The sequence below is a fragment of the Streptopelia decaocto genome (assembly GCF_964273445.1).
Source record: "Streptopelia decaocto genome assembly, chromosome: 1".
Classification (NCBI taxonomy): domain Eukaryota; kingdom Metazoa; phylum Chordata; class Aves; order Columbiformes; family Columbidae; genus Streptopelia; species Streptopelia decaocto.
The window spans coordinates 116,902,845-116,923,942 of NC_138663.1; the positions used below are offsets into that span (position 1 = coordinate 116,902,845).

General features: G+C 42.7%; 1 protein-coding gene across 5 annotated transcripts in view; it reads left to right on the forward strand.

Moving 5' to 3' along the window:
* Nucleotides 1-19,234, forward strand: part of LOC309443032 (cystathionine beta-synthase-like) — a 33,027-nt gene extending 13,793 nt beyond the window's left edge. For 3 of the 5 annotated variants that reach the window (XM_082059537.1, XM_082059536.1, XM_082059538.1), the window contains 16 exons: nt 627-757; nt 1,710-1,921; nt 2,521-2,627; nt 4,068-4,202; nt 6,794-6,873; nt 8,186-8,320; nt 8,851-8,920; nt 9,677-9,768; nt 10,593-10,718; nt 11,364-11,448; nt 11,636-11,741; nt 12,583-12,657; nt 13,374-13,508; nt 14,456-14,564; nt 16,986-17,070; nt 18,751-19,234. In XM_082059537.1, coding sequence (XP_081915663.1) covers nt 716-757; nt 1,710-1,921; nt 2,521-2,627; nt 4,068-4,202; nt 6,794-6,873; nt 8,186-8,320; nt 8,851-8,920; nt 9,677-9,768; nt 10,593-10,718; nt 11,364-11,448; nt 11,636-11,741; nt 12,583-12,657; nt 13,374-13,508; nt 14,456-14,564; nt 16,986-17,070; nt 18,751-18,860 — 1,704 coding nt within the window. In that variant the 5' untranslated portion in view covers nt 627-715 and the 3' untranslated portion in view covers nt 18,861-19,234. Of the gene's footprint in view, nt 1-626; nt 758-1,709; nt 1,922-2,520; nt 2,628-4,067; nt 4,203-6,793; nt 6,874-8,185; nt 8,321-8,850; nt 8,921-9,676; nt 9,769-10,592; nt 10,719-11,363; nt 11,449-11,635; nt 11,742-12,582; nt 12,658-13,373; nt 13,509-14,455; nt 14,565-16,985; nt 17,071-18,750 lie in introns of those variants that run through there. The other 2 variants (XM_082059539.1, XR_014184725.1) reach the window with 2 other exon arrangements.
* Nucleotides 19,235-21,098: the final 1,864 nt, after the last annotated feature.

Here is a 21,098-nt window from a genome sequence, read left to right on the forward strand (position 1 = left end):
TGAACTTACTGCTTCCGTTTTATATTTGCCAATTTTTGAAATGGAAAGCCTGATGGAAGGATTCCTTGTGTTTGAAATGTTTGCTGTATGCGTTGCATCCAACATCACTGTAATTGTGCATTCAACGCTGATTCAGTCATGGGGGGAACTAGTGAGATTTAGATAATCTTAAGCGTAGAGAGACCCTTGCAAGTGTTTGTATACAGAGCCTTTTCCTAAGTTGTATACAGCATCTTTTGGTGATAGCTCCATGAAGTCCTTTCACCCTTGGTGTCTCTAGAAGTATATTACTTTGATTGTCAAGCTTAGGGAGTTGCTGACAGTCCAATAGAGTGTTTTCTGCTGACTTTACTGGATCTGAGCTGGGGAGGCCAGGGCAGAGGGAAGACCAGGTAACGCAGGAAGACCAGGGTCAGGAGACCCTCCATTGGTCTTGCACAACACTACTGCTGCATAACTTTTTTTTTTTTAAATCTGCTTCGTACAAGTCATCTTCACTTTGTTTTGCAGCTTCTTTTTTTCCCTTTGACAGCGGGACATGTGTTTTACCCCTATGAGAGACTGTTTCCTGATAGGTGGTTTTGTGTTTTGTTTTTTTTTTCTTTCCTAACTTGTGTGATCTGCAGCTTTGAAGAGAATTCCAGACTTGTGACCAGCAGTACTCAGTCTTCTGAAGAAAGTCTGGTCTACTGTGCCATCGCCTTCACCAAAGGACATGGAGAACGTGATATCCGAAAGGCCTGTTTCTGTGTCTAAGGTACCCATTGGTCTTTGGGGAATACTGTGTACCTGTCTTTCTGTCACCAGAAATTGGGAGAACCCTGTCTGTTTTCAGAGGGATTTCTAGGTTTTTAGCTGGAATGCTGTAGAGGTAGGTGCTATTGAAGCCAGCGGCCTTTCTGGAAGAGTTTTCCGTCATGACCAAAAGTAGCAATGCAGAGTTTTATTTTAGAGAGCTGTTTTTTGGTGTGGGATGGTTGTTTCCCATGAGATTAGTCCTGTTTTCTTGATATTTATGGAAGGTATTTATTCAGTATGTTTAAGCTATCTTCACTTGTGCACTCAGCGTTACAGTGCAAAATTCTTGTTTTGGTGATAAGGATTTGGCAAAACAAGATTGTGCTGAAATGGTTTCCCAGCTTCACAGTGCTGTGGAAATACCAACTGACCATTAAAATACCTATTTGTTGTGACATTTTTCATTTAAGGGAAAAAGACTGTGACACTTGAGGATGGGATTAATGTGAGAGGTACTGTGGTCTCTCCTCTGGTACCTGGGTCATAAATACAGTGATAGGAACTCTTGTATTTGGTGGCAGAACCTGTTCTTGGGTGTTAAAAGCTACTTGTTGCCATTGCCCCGTCTGGCTTATAGGAAATACTGCTCTCTCTGTTCAGGTTTCCCTCAGAAAAACTGTGTACTGAAACACTACCTTTGGAAATAGATGCGTTGGTGAAGGGACAGAGACAAAAAAAAAAGGACTTAGTAGTAGCACAATTCTTAGCTGTAGTAGGGAGGATACTTATGTGGTTTCCCATGGTGCATAACTTGAATAACTTTGATAGTCTCAAAAGATGCTCTGAGCTCATTCCTGCACGGCATGCTAATTGCTCTCTCTCTTTTTCTTTTTTTTTCTTTTGGGTGGGGTTTGTTGTGTTGTTTTTTTCCCCTTGTCTTCTTTCCCTTTCCGTTTTCCCCCTCTCCCAAGCATGAAATGCCTATACTTCTTTCCCAGGAGAAGCCAAATACAAACTCATGTCCTCACGCACCTGGCAAACATTTTCTCCCTGATGGGATGGACAATGAGAACTGCAAGGCTAATGAGAAGGAAATAGTGTGGATCCGCCCTGATGCACCTAGCAAATGCACGTGGAAGCTTGGGAAACCCCTCTCTGCCTCCCCTCATCGCCATACTACTCTGTAAGTATTACTTTTATTTGCTGAGCTTTGTGTATAGCACTAATCCAAATCCCCTCAGAGCCATGTGGGTTTAATGAAAGATTACTGATTTAAATTCATGTAGTTTAGCATGTAGATATGCTGGTACTTCTTAATTTCCACATATAAGCAAAGCTAGGAACCCAGACTATGCATACAAGGGGCCTTGCACCAAAGATCTGAAACTACATGGACTGGAACTAACTTATTTTAAGTAACCTGGCGAGCAGTTCCCTGACTAGATGAAAGATTGCACTGTTAATGCCTTTTGCTTGTAAAATAGCTGACTCTGAGCAGTGCTAAGCTATTTCATGCTGGGAGGAAGTGCAGAACACTTCATTCTTGTGTCAGCACTTGCTTTGGTGTCTGATTAATCCTGTTCTGGATCAAGGACCTGATGTTTTGTGAATTTGTACCCAGTGGGCATTCTTTTAAACTAAAGTATCTAGAATAACTAGCCTGGTAAAGGGGAGGAAGAAAGCTAGTTGAAATAAAAAGCATTGGAAATGCTTCATTACTTTTGTGTGACCTGCCTGTGGCCCCTACTGTGAATGCACTGACTTTGTTTGTATGTGTACCAGGCCAGAACCTCTGAAAATCCTGCCAAGCATCCTGAATAAAATTGGCAGTACTCCCTTGGTGCGAATCAACAAGATTGGGAAGCAATATGGGCTCAAGTGTGAACTCTGTGAGTACTGCTGCAGGCAGAAAATCGAAATAAGAAATACTGTTTCAGAAACTTGGGTGGTCCTGATTAGTAGTTTCATGTAACATGGGTGTAGGAGAAGTGCAGGTACCCTTCAGAAAGTGGTGAGAAAATTTCTTCTTTTTCTTTGGCAGAATTTCAGCTTTTTAGTATTTGGTCATCTAAAACATCTTTCACTTTGTACTTCATGAGGATATTTCCTGCAGCCTTTCCAATTTTGTAGAAAAAGTAAAACTTTTTCATAGAAAATATTTTTTTAATTTTAAATAATTTGTATGAAGTTTTTGACTGCTTCTCGTATTCATCAGTGTGTGTAAAACGCAGATCTGCAGTTACCACTAGAGCTAATTGAAAATGATGAAAGGAATTAAACTGTCAGTGGATGTTTTTGATTGCTTTAAACCCACTGTACTCGAGATACCTGGAGGCTCTGATCAGAGTCCTGAAAGGTGGCGTTTAATACCATCGAAGGGATTAGTGCTGGGAGTACTGAAGTGAAAGTGTAGGCTGAACAAGAGGAGAAACTTCCAGGTTGATCAGAAACCCTCTTTGGCTGGAGAATGTAGCAGGGAAAGAGCAAGGCATGTTGGTAGAGTTCTCTTCCCCCATGTTATTGCACTGGAAGAGCCCTGGTGCTTTTTATCCTAATGAGGAGGTTGTAATAATGAGTGAGGATGAAAGGAGGAGTCATATTTTGAGGAGACTGACAGTACAGGTTCCTGGCTTCTGTGGCCAGCATCAAGTACCAAACTTGCTTTGTTGTTGTGACCCATAACAGTGGAGATGCTGTGATAAAGATATAAAGCTACTGGAGAGTGTCCAGAAGAGGACTACAAAGTTGGTGAAGGGTTTGGAGGGGAAGCCATATGAGGAGCAACTGAAGTCACTTGGTTTGTTCAGCCTGGAGAAGAGGAGACCAAGGGGAAACCTCATGGCGGCTACAGCTTCCTCACAAGGGGAGGAGGAGGGGCAGGTGCTGATCTCTTCTCTCTGGTGACCAGTGACAGAACCCAAGGAATGTCAGGAAGATGTGCCAGGGGAGGTTTAGGTTGGACATTAGGAAAAGGTTCTTCCCCCAGAGGGAGGTGGAGCACTGGAACAGGCTCCCCAGGGAGGTGTCACAGCCCCAAGCCTGACAGTGTTCAAGAAGAGACTGGACAACACCCTCAGACACATGGTGTGAACTGTGGGGTTGTCCTGTGCAGGGACAGGAGCTGGACTCGATGATCCTTGTGGGTCCCTTCCAACTCAGGACATTCTGTGATTCTATAAACTGAAACCCTGTCTCTGGTACTGTAAAATGGGGAGGTCAATTGAGCAGAAGTGTTAACAGAGCTGCTCTTGCCAGGTATGTTGGGGATCAGCAGCCTGTTTAGCAGATGACTGCTGTTTAAGAACTCTGCTTGGTTTCTTTGTTTCCAGTGGCAAAATGTGAATTCTTCAATGCTGGGGGCAGTGTGAAGGACCGCATCAGCCTGAGGATGGTAGAGGATGCTGAAAAAGCTGGGATCTTGAAGCCTGGGGACACTATCATAGAGCCAACCTCTGGAAACACAGGTAGGGGATGAAGAGATCCTAACAAAGTGTGGGGGAAAAGGGCTGCGGTGGTTCTCCTGGAAGACACAGACTTGAGATTGGATCATGAAGGCTGCCTGTGCAAGGAGAAGGGGGTTGCCTTCCAGCCTGCATGGTGTAGGAAACAGTGCCTCTTCCATCTTGCACAGGGAACAATTCTGCGGTGTCCTGTGCTGACCAGAGCAGCTGGGAAGGACGTTTGTTAAATTTGCAGGGACCCTTTGCTTTAAAATAAATGTGAGGCCAGATTCACTGGAGTCTTTAGGTCTTATTAGATAATTAAAATCTGACTGAAATTATTGTGAGGAAAAAGAGGCACCAAAAGACTGGTGTGTATTGATCTTCCTATTCTGTTAGGGAAATCCTGTGGTCTCTGTGTTAGGTGAGATGGGCCTGGTTTGAGAAACAGCCTTTCCCATGTTGTTGCAGCTGGGATGGCAGATGAGTTGCATCCACACAGCACTGTCTGTTGCCATAGCCCTTGCACACCTGGATTTTCAACAGATTACACTTGGGTCAGTGTCTCTTCCTCGGAGGCCTGGAGGAAGGAAAGTCCTGCTAGTCAAGGGCCAGGGCAGAGCATCAGATGATCTGAACGGACTGGAGTTAAGTCTAGGCTCCTTCATAAAAGCACAATGTACTTTCGTTAAGCTGCTCTGCTGGTGGGGACTAACTATACGTGGAATGCTCCCCCTTTGAGCTAGTTAAATATAAAATGTACTGCCTCCTCTGAGGAGGTTCCTGAGCTGAGCTACAAGCTACTCTCCTGCCTGATGTGCTCTGGAGAGGTGTCTTGTCCTGTTCTTAAACTCTTTCCTGGGCATCCACTGTTGCCTTTGGATAGCCACAGGCCAGGCAGATCTTCCTTTTATTCTTTTGACCTAGTCCAGCGTTTGTTAATGGAGGGACTGGGATGATGAGCTGATCTGTGACCAGTTCCTCTGCAGAAAACTGGGAACTCATATTTGATGCTGTTTGCTCAGCAGCTGCTCTGTGGGGAGGGTGCAGTGCAACTGAAGCCCTTGTAACTGTAGGTACACCTTTTGCCTGAACAATGGCATGTAGTGGAAAATATCCATATATATTGCATTCCTTCGGTATCTGTGATCATACTACGACATCCTGGTTTCTGGGTCAGTACCTCATAAGTGGTTCTCCTTGCCACAGAATCTAAAAGATAGAAAGAAGGCAGAACTGAAGGAGATACAGGCAATTACTTCAGAAAGCTGTTTCTTTTTGTATAAAAGCAAAGACCATGGTAGACAGTAACCTGAGAGAACTGTCTTTTGCTCTAGGCTACTGCTCAGAGCTACTGAATATGTTAAATGTGAGACATAATGCGTTATATTGTTGTCTTCTCTGCATCCCACTTCTCCCTCATCCAAAGTCCTGTTTTGATGTTTGCATTTTCAGGTCAGTAGCAGAAAGTACAAAATGTTAGAGTTCAGGTCTCAAAATGCTTTCGTCACAGACTGTAAAGGAAGGTGCTGGATGGTTTCTCTTCAGTCTTTGGCCTTAGTGAGAGCAAGGCCTTTGCTGTCTTTCTTCTTCTTCTTTTTTTTTTTTTTTTTTCTTATGGGCATCCATATTTATCTGTAATACCCTGGGAAAAAATTGGGTTTTCCCTTCCAAATATTTAAACACTACTTGAATTAATTGAGGTGTGAGTTATGCTTCTGTTACAGGAACAGATTTTTTTCCACACCCCTACACAATCCTGCACCATGTAGAAACAGAACCAGCTTTGAACAAGCAAGTCTCTGTGTAGGGTAAACTGCCTGTGAGGCATTGTCATGAGCATGTGTTGGTACTGTGCCTGGTACCCTGAAGAGCTGGGGCGGGGTGTGCCATGCAGCCTTGACCTCAGACACATATCAATTAACTTGATCTGTGTAGCTTATTCAACAGAGAGGTGATGTGATAACAGTTGTAAGCTTCTGTGGGGAAGGCACTTCTGAACTTAGCTCTTCAGGGAGGCAGACAGTGACAAGCTGGAAGGCAGAAATTGGGCTGGAGGTGCACATTTTTAAAGTAGAAATGAAATCTGTCTGTAACAGTTGAGGTACATCACTGTGGTAGCAGCTAGACATAGTGCATTGGAACCTCAGTCACAAACAGCATTTAGTTGTGTCTTTTTAGAAAGGACTTAGTTTCAGCACACTGCAAACTAGGGTTTTAATGCAGAAGTGAGTCAATAGAGGCTCTAATGCTCTTCTGACAGTATCAAAATAATTGCTCTAGTCCTCTTCAGCTTAAAGCTCATTCCCAAATTACTTCTGTAAAAACGAAGTGGGTGAGACGGGGGAAGGTGATGTGCATGTGATAAAGCCAGCAGTTAGCACGTGGCAAGTTTTCCCACCCTTGGCTAAACTTTCTGTTACCTGTGATCCTCAAAGAACTAGCAGTATCAGTTCTCCTCAGTAGCCAGAAATGTTCCTTTTGCCACCCCTCCAAGACACTGTACCGAAGCCTCTGAAACTCTGATTAAAGCTGGGCATGTCAAAGCTAGCATTGTGGGTTTTGTTCTTTGTTGCTCCTCACTGCATGTTCTACTTGTCTTTGCTTGCTTTCAGGAATTGGGCTGGCCTTGGCTGCAGCAGTGAAGGGTTACCGCTGTATCATCGTGATGCCAGAGAAAATGAGCATGGAGAAGGTCAGATCTGCTTTTATTTTCAAGAATTAAAAAATAAGCATGTTTACGCTTGCAGAGTTTCTGCTGTAGATGAGTGCTGTGGCTTTAGCAACCAAGGTGTAGGCTCTTGGCCTCCAAGTCATTGGCCAGGCAGAACTCTGCTGAGGGCCTGTTGCCAGTGCCAGGAGAAATCCAGGCTGGCTAGACATGGACAGAAATATGTTTAAGACACATCCTCACAGCATTTTCACTTGGAAAATGGTCATAACTGTTTTAAATACAAATTTCAAGGGAACTTGAGACTTATCTAGCATGTTGAAGTAATTACCTGCCTCTGGGTTAGCTGTCGCTCACTGGGCAAAGGAGGATGATGTAAGGCAATGCTGAATCTCAGGATGTTTTTGTTTTCTGCGCTGGGCTGAGCGAGGCCATGAGGGAGCCTGCTGAGCTCCTCAGGTTAGACTTGGGCATACTGGCAAGCATCTGCATTGTGTCACCACAGCAACAGAGGGGAGAGAAAAGCCACCTGGGTAATGTCCCGTTACCTTCACTGTGGAAAGCACAGAGCATCCAGCTCTAGAGCAAGCCCTGTCCTGTGCTCCACTGGGGTGGTGCTGCACCTACAGCCAAAAAAAGAGGAGCAATCCCCTGTGTTTCACAGTTTAGGCAGCAAATCACTGTCAGCAAAACCACTTAGCTCAAACCTTTCCAGTGTTTGCGCTGAAAGGCAGCGGCAAAAATGAGAACATCCCCAGAAGGCCTATACCCATTGATTGTGCTTACCTGCTCTGGAGGGAGAGGTATCACACAGCGATTGCTGTCTGCCACACAGCACCAATGGCCTCCCCTCTGAAGACAGACATTGTTTTGGCTCAGCGTCACACTTTCTTGCCCTCATAGAAGTTGAGTGGTGCATAGGGCCCTGCAGGTTCTCCTTTGCTGCTTGCATCCAAAGGAGCAGGTGATGATTTACACTTAAACATAAAATACTGTGCTGTATCATTGTTGGAGTGCAAAGCACATGTGGCTGGCATGAAAGGAGATGATGTATTTCCTCAGTGAGGCTTCTCCCTACAGGCCTAAAGGCCTAGAATAGAAACGGGAGTTTGACATCTAGCTCCCAAATAAAGCTTAGCTGAAACCAAGTTACATCAAGGATTTGGCCCCATGGCTCAGTGATGCTGTGAGGCTGGGGTGTAGGAGAACAGCTGAGGAGGCTATTGCAGAACAGGTAAAAGGGAAGATGTTTTTTTTCCCCCGCATCTCAATGAGGTCTCTGTGGGACTGCTGGGAGAGCAGTTCTGCGTATTGTGACCACCTTTATTTACCACAGGTGGATGTCCTGAGAGCTCTGGGTGCTGAAATTGTAAGGACCCCAACTACTGCCAGATTCGATTCTCCTGAATCTCACGTGGGAGTAGCATGGAGACTGAAAAATGAAATCCCCAATGCGCATATACTAGACCAGGTAAGAGCTAAAGTGTGAGAAGTGTGGGTGTATCATGGGAGGAGATATTGCAACCTTGTTCCCTAGTGTCCTTGGCTGACTGCTAAACAGCCTTAGGTGTCTGTGGAGGAAAAGGTGTCTTGGGTCCAGAGCTGTATATTGGGCCATCAGCATGCTGTAGGGTAGCAAGCTTTTATAGTCACTAGAGGGCAGCAACGAGCCCATGTTTGGAGAAACTGAACTGGCAGTCCTGCGTGGAAGAACAGGTACAAGGATCATGTTCTGAAAATAAATTGTTCCACAGACAGGACAGATCTTGGCATTGGAGAGTGCTGGCACCTTAGAACTACTCTTCAATTAGGTCAGTTAGGAAGGCTGTACCTCCCCTTGGGCATTCTGCCCAAGTCAAGATAACAAGGAAACAGTCTAGAAATACTACATGTACCTGTTGTGGGGCTTGGAGAAAGTTTGTCATGTTCTTGAAATGCCTCACAGAGTGGGTTTTATTGTTCTTCTAATCTACTTAATGGCTCTTGTATCTTTCAATATAGTACCGTAATGCCAGCAACCCCCTGGCGCACTATGACACCACAGCTGAAGAGATCATACAGCAGTGTGAAGGTACAATTGCTCTACTAGTAACCCCCTTTTCAATGAGTCCCTAGTTTTCTCTTACTGTGCGGTCTTTGGAGAATGGGATCTGAAGTGACTGCAAAACACATGGATTTTGATAGAGCAAATCCTTTACATATACTGTGTGTCACTAGAGAATTACTTTATTTCAGTAGCCATAGCAATGAGTTTTTTCCCCATTAGAGAGGAATGCTTTGGTTTTTAGATTCCTCTGCTTGTGACCAGGTGGAGAAAGCAATGATGCTTAAGTTATCTTTTTTTTTTTTTCCCCCAAAAGAGTGCTCATGACTGAAATAGTATTTTTCACATGAAAATGAGAGAGTAGTCATGTTAACAGTTCTCTCAATTGATACCTGTCCCATGCTGTTAGTGCTCATTCAGTAAATTAACTAATATAGTGGGCTGCTCAGTCTAAATTAAAGAATGAATTATCTATATCAGCAAATACAGTAGCCGGAGAACTACAGGTGTCAGCTCTATGGGCCACCTCCAGTTCTGTTCAAAGTGCCACAAATTGGTGCCTTGTCAGGTCACTGGGTGGACATTTCAAAACCATTGTTGAAGTAAATGGGGACTGAGCAAGGTAGTCTGAAGGTATGTCTCCTAACACAACTCTTGGGAAGCAAAGAGCCTTATCTTGCCCACTTTTGTTAAAGAAAGTCCATACTTAAGTTTAAGTGGGTTTTTAATCAATCATTCTGGGGGAGATTTCACAACCACTTTCTATCCTTGACCTTTAAACAGGAAAAATAGACATGCTGGTAGCTACAGCTGGCACAGGAGGTACTATCACTGGCCTCTCCAGAAAGCTGAAGGAGAAGTGTCCAGGTTGCAAAGTAAGTGGCAAGCCTAAAGCATTTCTCTTTAGCGGGGTGAACCTCAAACTGACTCACTTGGCACATCCCATCTCTTGCCAGCTTGCCCTGGGTCTCTGCGGGAAGCTCTTGGATGTTCTTAGGTTTTCAGACCTTTCTCATCATGCTCTGGTTTAATGGGGAACCAGAGTTCAGGTTTGACTCAACAGATGAAAACTGGTCCCCACATCTCTTCATGGGGTCTCTGAGAAATGTCCTTCTCTAGTGTGTGCTGCAGCCTTCTGTTTCTTCAATGACTGTGCCTTCACTAACTTGTCTGGACCTGCTGAGGTTTTACCAAGTGAAATTTTCTCTGCACACACCAACCTCTGTGTCTATCTGTGTGCTGTGTTTGAAGTTGGTATCGTTTCAATCATGAATATTTTCCTATATAGGCAGGGAATGGTAAACAAAATAAAACTTACCTGCTTACACTTGGCACCAAACGTTTTGGCTGTAATAATGCCTGACATGTGAATAAGGACAATCTTGTCTCAGGGAAATCCTGTCTTTTGCTTAAACAAAACAAAACCTGTGTATGAGAAGTGGTATGCCTCACTGCCTATGGTCTGAGGAGACAGGATGGGTTGCCAAGGGGCCAGAAGCAGTAAAGCATTTTGCTTGTGGGGATGGGAGTGAATGTTGGCGAGTAGAAATGAATAGGAGACTAGGTAGCTGTTGGCTTGGCTGTGTGTGTGCAGCCAGTGTGACACCAACAGCTGTAATGAGACCAGTGCTCAAGAGTCAATAGCTGTGTTCTCAAAAGCAACATGTCATGGTAACCAAAGTGGGAACTGCTTCTTCAGATTATAGGTGTTGATCCTGAAGGCTCCATCCTGGCTACACCAGAAGAACTGAACAAGACTGACAAGACAATGTATGAAGTAGAAGGAATTGGATACGATTTTGTCCCCACAGTATTGGATAGATTTGTAAGTCATGCTTCTTGGTTTAATACCCTTTGCCCTTTGTTGGGATGCAGAAGTGAGGTGAAAGGTGGAGGAAAACCTTGAAAGTATTTCTTTCAGCTGAAAGGGAAGGGGTAGCAAACAGAACTATTTTTTCTTCTTCCCATCAGCAAAAGCAGTCCTTGGAAGGCTTTTGCACTGGCCACATTTGTTTTACAATGTTAGGTGGAAATGCTGTGAGCAGATAACATTTTCCTAGAACACTGTACTTTTGTTTGTTTTAATAATAATTTTTTTAAAAGGCAACCAATAAAAAAAAAAGGTACCCTGACCCTTCCCAGCCAAAAGTGGTATGACTATATCCTGACCAGAGTCTGTGGGGAAGCCCTCCCAGAGGGGAGGAAACTGATGCACTCCATACCTGTCTCACAACAGCCTGTTCTCACAGCAAGGTTTCAATAAAGAGCCTGTTGTGCTAATGTGATCTTCTTACTTTGGAAAAACAAACAAACAAACCTCTTGGCATCTGGAGAATGGAAACCCAGGCATGTGGCTCAGTAGGGTAGCTGTTACCCAAAGAGTGTGGATTGAATTAACAGTAGTTGTGTTGCTCCCTTAGCCCTCCTCATTTGAATAGACCCTTGTTTCTGTCTTCCTGCCCCTTCCCAGGCAGTGGACCAGTGGTACAAGAGCAATGATGAGGAGTCGTTTGCTTTAGCTCGCATGCTGATCCGAGAGGAAGGACTGCTGTGTGGTAAGAGCAAATATGAATCCTTTGGGTTTCTCTGAATAATACGTGGGCAGCCGTGCAGGTCAGGCAGACCTCCTCCTGCTTCAGAAGCTGTCTTTTTTACCCTGGGCTCTTCTTCTGTCTCTCTTCCTCTTTCATTCTTATTTCCCTTATGGTTTGACAGTTTTGCATCTGATCTGCATTTTGGCAGGTGGCAGCTCAGGCAGTGCCATGTCTGCAGCTGTGAAGGCAGCCAAAGAGCTGAAGGAAGGTCAGCGCTGTGTTGTGATCCTCCCTGACTCTGTCAGGAACTACATGTAAGAACCTGCTTGTTTTCTCTCTGGGAAAAGGGTGAGGCAGTCCTTCAGATCTCCTTACAGCAGTGGCAAGTTGAATTCATATTTCTTATAGTACCCAGTTACCAAAGCAAGGAACATATTTGGGGCACAACTTCTGAGGTATCTAGTAAGGGTCTGATGTGGTGTAGAAAGGAGCTTAGCCCTCTAAAAGGTGAACTTTATGTTTTGTCTGACTTCAGTATATAATCATCACTGGTTAGCATCTTTAACTGGAAAAGACATACTGTCAGTGTTATATTTATTGGAGACCATGGTATTACCCCATTTCTTGAAGGGTCTGTGTAAGGCTGTCTGTTCTCTCTGCCTGTGTCCGCAGCAGAACACAGCACTGCTGTAGCAGCAGCCAGTGTTGGGGTAAATCACAGGTAGAAGTGCAAAGAAGTGCTTTGAGCTGTGCTGAGAAATAAGTTTCTCTCCTATTGCATTAAAACATGACCCAAAACTTGATGTTTTTAGCTGTATTTCATGACTTCTGTTGCATCCAACACAATTCTAAATGACTAGAAACTGCAGACAGACCTTGCCTTGGCACTTCTCCATTCCAGGCTGTGTCTCTATCATGTTGCAAGGGGCTGATTTAGTTGAAGCTTGGTTTTCCATGGGATTCCTTTTTCTTCCTACGAGTATTTCTTCTCAATGTCCCTGGCTGGTAAGCTTGGATGGCAAGTGGCAGTATATTTTCAGTTATGCTTTAGTGGTTAGTGGCAGTGAGCTGTAAACAGTTGCCTTGGTCTGCTATTAGGTGTGCTGTCAGACATTCAGCCTGCTAATGAGCTTTTCACTTCCTGATGCTTTCCAGGTCCAAGTTCTTGAGTGACAAATGGATGATTCAGAAAGGGTTCATGAAAGAAGAAGACCTTGTAAAAAAACCTTGGTAAGCATGTTAGATCCATTTGGTATTTCATAAGTCTATTCAATCATCTTTATGGCAGTGTTAATTTAAAACTCATTTCAAGTTGCACTACTACTTTTGACTTAGCTAATCTTTCATGCTACTGTGTTGATGTATAATTGCAGGTATTAAATAAAATTTGCTTAAATGAGTTGATTTTTTTCTTCTTTGAGTCGCATAGCAGCAGAAGAAAACTTGGTAATTAATGATTCTTTTTTTTGGTGTGAAAAGGTTTATATCTGAAATGACAAAGTAGTATCTAAAGAACTCTTCTGAGATCAGAGTTCTTGAGTGCAAAGCACTGCAAGTCTACACAGGTGGAGGAGAGTCTTCCCTAAATTGCTGCCTGTAATGACTGTAAATATGGCTAGCTCTTTCAGTATGAGCCGCAAATTTTCTGTCTAAGATATAAATAATGAAACTATGGAGGTTAGTACTCTCTACTAACTATCTGTAATCCCAGAAAGTAGATGAAATGAGGAAAAGAGTTGCAGTTTTAAGCCTTCTCAAACTTCAGTGACTTTTTGATATTGGGGAGAAAACTTGAACACCTTGAAGCTTTACTGACTCTGGCTGCATCCTGACTCTTCCTTGCAGCCTTTTGTCATTCATGTAGAGTTGAAGGCTACTGGACATGAGCAACTGGTTCCATTCTCTCCACAAGACTTGCATGGCCTTGGTTTTTATTTCATCCTCAGGTGGTGGAACATCAGTGTCCAGGAACTGAGCCTCTCTGCTCCCCTGACTGTGCTTCCAACTGTTACCTGTGCAAAGACTATTGAAATTCTTCGGGAGAAGGGATTCGACCAGGTACCAGTTGTTGATGAATCTGGGTATGTCCACGTATATCACTATTCATCCATATGTATCACTTCTCTCACCAGGTCCCAAGGGATGACTTTAAATGCTTACTAAAAGTGTCATATCCTCTCACTCATCTTTCTTCAGTTATAGTAACACAGTTCAGAAATGTTACCTTAGACACACCAATGCTGGACTTAATACGTTGTCATGCCAGGACTGTCCTGCCCTTCACATAATAAGCTTCTGATGATTGTTGGGTTATACTTTCTTAGTGTGTCTCTGCAGGATAACTACACTTTTTTATAATAGCTATTCAATTTAACAAAGCAAAAAAAATAATTAAAACAAGCAACCCACAGCCTACCCATCTCCACCACAGCTTTTACCCAGTTTCTTCAGAACACTGCATTATAGTGCAATGTTGTAGTGACCCTTATAAACGCAGGTGCCCCAGTAAGCTGGCCTTAGTACCCTGTAGGTCTCCTGTAGGATGGGCTGAATAATGAAGAGTTGCTCAGTTACTCTCCAGTTAGAGTTAACTCAATGGATTAATTGTTATAGGTCATCCCAACATCCTTGCAGGGAGAAGAGGAATGGGCAAAATTGAGGCACGCATGTCTCTGGCCCTGTCACACTTTTCAAACGGACAGATGAGGGCATAAATCATTGAAGATGGCCTCTTCAAAAGTGGTCTCAGATTGCAAAAAGCTCTCTAGTTGCAAGAACTAGAGATACAAAGAGCCTGATGCTCAAAAGGGCCAGACAACCACAGCACCTCCTGGCTTCTTGTGTGAATCTCCAGAACTTCTGAGAACTGGACTCTGTCTCCTGCAGAGGCACAGGATCCAAGTACACCATCAATAATGTTGCTTTATACCATGAAGCAGTTGAACTGACTTCTCCAGGCTGGCTGAGAGTGGATGCTTTTATCTAAAGGAAGATTGTTCAGCCCTATCTTCTCCCTCTCTTCCCCTAGGGTGATTTTGGGCATGGTTACCCTGGGTAACATGCTTTCTTCGCTGCTTGCTGGAAAAGTTCAGCCTTTTGATGAAGTCAGCAAAGTAATTTACAAGCAATTTAAACAGGTAAGCAGATATATAGTACAACTCCTAGTTCTCTGGCTTAAAGTACTACAGTAGGTGTTCTAACACTACAATGGCATCAGGTTGGTAAGGTTTAGCTGGGACCATACAGAGCAGCTGTTATTGAGCACAGATGTGTTCTAAACTCTGCCCTAGGTCACTCAGTAGCTCCCAGGTTTGTGTTGTGGCTCTATATTGTAGTGTTTTGTTACTTCAGCAGGCTTTCTTCTAGCATGCTTGTCCTTTCCCCCTTCCCAAAACCCCTCGGCACAAATCTGGGCAATGCAACAATCCAGGGGAAGAGACAGGAAGATGTTGAAATCAGGCTTATGAATTTTCATATTAGCTACAAAAAAGCAACTGTTTGCCTTTTGTATCAGATACCTCGCTGAAACGGGGGGATGACTACTGAAAGCTGATGTTGTCAAGATATGTGGATTTTGATCTTAGCCACTTTCACCTGTCAATCCAATGTGGTGTGCCAAGATACCACAACTTCCTAGCTGTATGGCTGCTCTTCTAAAATATATGTGATGTCGTTGTTGCTTTGCTTCTCTTGCGGGAAAAGCATTTTGTTTTTAACATGGAATGCTTGTCCTAGTTTTCACCAGGCTTTTAGTTTCAACACCATCTTGTAGGAGATGAGATACTGTATTCTGCATGTATGTGTAATGCTGCCATTCAGTCTACAAACTACCAGCCTCCTGAGGCTGAGAAAGGATGCTAGTTCTTTATGGACAAATGTAAATGTATTTTTTCCTTCCCAGACAAATAATCAAGCATCAGATGGAAATATAGTGTGTAAGAAAACTGCTTAGTTCATGTTCTCCCTCACTTGGACACCTTCAGAGTTTCTGGGGCTGGTGGTGTGTGACCATTTCTGTGGCTACGCTGGTGTTAGCTATAGCAGCCAATTCTCTGCACTTCTGAGGCTGTGGCTTTCTTCCACGTGTAGCTTGAAGCTTCTCATGCTTCTTCAGTGAAGAACAGGATAACCATTTATTTTCTCTTTAGTTCTGATGTTTTTCTTGGTGGAGGTTGGAAGGAGAGTGACACAAAAGTGGTGCTATTGATAACATGCTAACTAAAAGCATCAGTCACTGGTTATTTTTCCATTTGAAGTATTGTGGATTTTGTGTTTCTTACCACTTCAATCAAGCTTATTTGGTTGGTTTGCTGGTGAAACTGGGAAAATGGATCATCTGTGTCACTGAAATGACTATCCCAGGACATAGATTTTTTTTTAAAAAAGTGCCTAAAAGTGGCAAAACTCATCGACAAAAGTTTTAGGGAGATCAAACAAGCAGTAGTGAGAGAGGTGAAAACTTTGTGGGAATTCTGTTTAATTTCCATTAAGCATTTCAAAACATGTTTATGTCTTCATTGATTGTCTCAGTGCTACCTATGGGCTGCTTGTCCTGGTTATCTTTAGCCTGCTCAGTCCCTGAAAACTGGTTGATTGGTTATACACAATCATATGGCAAAGGGCTCTACCCCTTCAGTGAGCTTTGAACTTAGGTTCAAAAATTAGGCTTTGCATGTACATTTGCACAAAACTGCTTGTTGATGGGGACTGACAGCTGCAGCTTTTTTAATCTGTAGCTCAAGACTTGACTTTGCTGTAAATTGCTTTAGTCCCCTTTAATGAAAGTACATCAGATGATGGGTGCTGCAGTTACCTGGGAGAGTAATCTGGGTAATAGACCTATTGCTGCCACTGCTTAATGTTAAAGCATGTAGGATTAACTTTTCTATGTGTTCTTTCAAGTGATTCCAGCAGGTGATCAGGTGTTTCGGAAGGCTCTGTATTATTTCTGCAGAGTCAACACAAGGTGCTTTCTTCTGTAGTCTAAGCAAAGCTGAACTTCACTAAAAATGACTTCTTAATTCTCAGTTCCTCGATTTGTACCTGAACACAGTGTTAGCTGGACAGTCTTCATCCATGGTTTTGTTTTTTGCTTGTTTGGGATTTTCTCTTCGCTTGCTGCCTTTGCAGATTGTATTCACTTCCACAGTGATTTGCAGCCTGATTCATTAACTTTTTCCCAGGCTTGCTAGAGTAAAATCACCAAGTATAATTAGTTTTATGGTAACTTCTTTTGTTAGACACAGAGAACATTTGACGTTCTTCATTACCATTCTTCAGATATTCCATATGTTCAGTATATTCATTATGGTTACAGCATCAGAATGAATAACTTCATGTAGTGCTTCATTTTTTGTTCCGCTTTCTTGGAAATTAGAAACAAAGAAAACTGATCTTTTAAGCTGGCCTTGATTTGCTAGTGTTTTACAGTACTTCAGATGGGGGCAGTATAGAAATGCTGATGTATTGTTTTTAATACTGCACAAAGTATATGAGGATTATCGACCACTAAACATATAAAGGACTGTTTTATTCAAGTTTTGTAACTCTCTCCTCAGATTAACCTGAAAGACAGCTTGGGGAGACTCTCTCATATCCTGGAAATAGACCACTTTGCTCTAGTGGTTCATGAACAAATTCAATGTGAGTATGATGTCCTGCACCTTGTAAGAAGTAATATTTGAGTGGTAACAAGAAGCAAGTAGAAGTGTGAGTGTGTTAACAAGTTTTGAAAAAGCCAGATCCTCTTTCTGTGTATGTAACCATGTGTTACTAACACTTGGTAAAACACCAACACTGTAATTCTTGTGGAGTAAATGTTAAGTCCATTAATAACCACACATACTATAATGCACCTGCTTTTGGAGCAAGTTACTGCTCAGAATCAAATGCCAGAGTCTAGTCCACTGTGCAGTGGTTTGTTAGTAGCAGTAGGGCAGTGAATAAGTTCTTGCAGCACAGCTGATCTTTGCTTCTTCCTACTCCTGCCATGCAACTTCCAGCAGTTCCATCACAGGGAGTGTCCCAGGTGAACTAAACTTCAACTCCTTCCTTTTCTAAAACAAAATCCTTGTTATAACTTCATAAAGTTTAATAAGATCTAGATGTCAACACTGACATGAGTTGTCTCAAGACAGCTATTTCTTTTTCCTGTTTATTTCATTTAAACTAACTTACTCTTGATGTTTTTCCTCCGAACTCTACTTTTCTTCGTCCTTCTCAAAATTCATTACACTCTCTCCTTCATGAACTGGACAGGACTAAATAAATCTTCAAAGCTAGGGTGTATCACCGTTACATGTGAATAACATTTTTCCTGTTTTACTTATAGCAGGCAACTTGCAAAATTACAAACACTGAGAAACTAGACTAAAAACGATATTAAGACTCACCAGATAAATTTATCTGACAGCTATCTCCATTATAACTGTAAATGAAGAATAGTTATAAAATTTGGGCTTGTTCCTGTCAACCTCCATAAGTATGTGCTCTTGACTCTGCTGACTATTTCTAAAGCTAGAATCTCACAGGACGCTTGCAAGGGAACAAAGACTGAGTAAATGAAAAGTCCAGGACAATCCAGCTGGCTGAACAAACTGAGTATATAAGTAGGCGAAACATCTCAATACAACCAGACTTTAGAACAGGGAACTTAGACCATAAATAAAGGATCAGAGGTCACTTGGCCACTTGGTTCCCAGGTCAAAGGCTTATGGTCACCATGAAAAATTACTTGAATCTGTGCTCTCAATGCAACAGTGATTAGGTGGTTACGATTTTTGGATATAAATGCCAAGATGTTGTCTTGCGTGTGTGTTTTGTTTGTTTTATACTAATTCTGTATTTGACAGTGGTATAGGAAGGTAGGAGTGTCACATGTCCTCCTCTGGTGGCCCCTGGTTCCAATGGGAAAATATCAGCTTGCAGTTGTTTTAAGTAGAGCCAGATAAACTAATGTATGAGGATAATACACTTTATAACAGAGGATTTGGTTTGAACTGAAATGTAAAGAAAAATAAATCTGATGGGCCCTTATCCTTCCTTCATAACATTTAAGTTTCTATATCCCTTTTGTTGAGGAACCTTTCTGAAGTGAAAATCCTTGCCACTTCCTCAGTGACTGTTGGTCAAGATGCCATTTGGGTTCCCCCTCAATGTACAAGGGTCATCAGTGGTGACCAGCTCCACCAGCAGGCCCTGACACGTGAGGCTGGCTTGGCTTGGGCACCCGTCTTTACAGACAGTGCCATTAAAACCAAGTAGGATGGGGTCTTCTTGTGCCTCCTAAAGCCAGAATCCACTTTTTTTTTTTCTTCTGTGTAGATCACACTGATGGTTCCTCCAGTAAGCGGCAGATGGTGTTTGGCATTGTTACAGCCATCGACCTGCTTAACTTTGTGACTGCACGAGAACGGGAAAGAAAGGCCAACTAAAGTCAAGTAGCAACATGGAGCCTCTTCAACAACATTTTGCAATCTCCAACAAAGAATCAGGTTTATTTCTTAGGTAGAATGGTCTGTCCTTAGAGTGTGTCTTGTTTGTTTGTTAATTTTGAAAATAAACAGTTATCTATCCTGGTGTCAGCTACACAGCCAGTGCATTGCTGTATTGCACAGCTTTCATGGACTTCTTTCTTCATCAGATTACACAATATTTCTTATCAAGACAATTTTTTTTAACCTATACACAGATGTAAAAATATTGCCTAAATTAACTGTTATGTTCTTTACTTGTTTTATCTAAAGTGTGGCTTTCCAAAACATTGTTTCAGATTCATAAAATGTGTTAAAATAGAGTTACCGAAGCAGAGACCGAAGAAAGCTCTGGAAAGTTTTGGGTTGGGTGGTTTGTGTGTGTTTTTTTGAGTTTGTTTTGGTGTTGTGGGTTTTTTATTTGTTTGGTGTTTTTTTTGTGCAAGAGTGTTAAGTTAGGTAATATCTGTATGGAGACAAAAATGGGATTGGGGCATGGAGAGAAGAAAGGAGGGTTTCCTTTTGATGACATAAATGTAAAACAGGAGGAAATCCTGAGGGCTGGGGTTGAGGCTTGTTTCAATGAGTTGCTCTGAGGAAAAATGGACTTGAGTGGAAGCCTGCCAGTGAAGTGACAGACATAAACTAGTGACTTTGTTCTGCACAGTGTACCAGCTTTCACTGCAAAGGCAGGCCTTTCTTTTTTTCCAGTTGTACACTGATAAGTAAGCACAAGTGAAAAGATTAGAAGGTAAGATCAAGCTTCTTGCCTGAAGGTTTTTGAAAATCATGCTGTTTCATTCAGTACCTTCCCCTTACCTCCCCACCCTCTTATTTATCTTAAAGTGCTTCTTTTTATGCCTGTTTTAGATGAACCAAAGGTATTGTGTCAAGAGCTGTAAACTCTTTCAAGTCCTATTCAAGTGCTCCTACACTGTAGTGCCTTATTCCAGGAGAAAAACCCTACTGTTAATTGGATTCACTGTAGTGAAGTTTGGAAGTAACTGGAAAACATGGTGTGAGCAGGTACTGTCAAGACCAATGTGCAGTAGGTGTTTTTCAGTCGTGTTTGACTTGTGTAGCTGTGAGAAGGTTTGGCACTGACAGCTCCATCCATATGCTGCTGTGCTGGGGCTGCCGACTGCAGCTGGTGGCAATGACAAGAGGCATCACCCTGTGGTTACAGTGGAAAAGCAGCTGTTCTTCATCTTCATAAGAAAGAAGGGTTTATAAGGAATATGGGGACAGACATTTTAGCAGGTTTTCTTGCAAAAGGATGAGGGGTGGTGGTTTCAAACTAAAGGAGGGCAGATTCAGGCCAGACATGAGAAAGAAATTTTTTTTACAATGAGGGTGGTGAAACACTGGCCCAGGTTGCCCAGAGAGGTGGCAGATGCCCCATCCCTGGAGACATTCCAGGCCAGGCTGGACGGGGCTCTGAGCAACCTGATCTAGTTGAAGATGTCCCTGCTCATGGCAGGGGGGTTGGGCTAGATGAGCTTTGAGCGTCTCTTCCAACCCAAACTATTCTATGATTCAATAAAGACTGCTCTAATCACCTTCTGACTGGCCTTTTGCCAATAATAAGGTTTTGATCAGCAAGAGTAACACTTTTCTTAGCTTGTCTCTCTACTGAAGTAGAAAAATACTATTTAGGCTGGGGCCATTGTGGGTAGGATAACGAAGTCTTTTAGAAGCTGAAAGCCAGGAGTTGTGAGTCAGCTAAGAGAAAACAAAAGGACTAGTTACAAATAACAAATAATACCTGCTGTATATAGATTTATTTCTACCTTGCTGGCCTCCCTGTGACAGTGGAATTTGTTTTCCATTTTGGCAGTACATTGTCAGAGGAGAGAGGTGGTGGAAGCCACCTCGTTCCATTTGGGCTGAGCGTTTGCAGTTGTGCCTTGGGTGATAGTGGCCTGGAGGAGGGAGGCAGGAGCTCAGAACCAAAGAAGTGACACCAGTAATAGTGTCTGTCTGCCAGCAGTGACACAGGCTGGTTTGTTTTCTACCTGCATCACTCTCAAACTTGTGAATGTTACAAACTCGTTGTGATAATAAAAAGCCTCAGACTGATTTCTGATAGCATTCACCAGTATGGCATTAAAATATTACATTTATTTCCTTAGATAGTGGCTGTCCCTTCAGATGAGGGCTATTACTGATGTAACATGACCCATACTTACCTTAAACTGT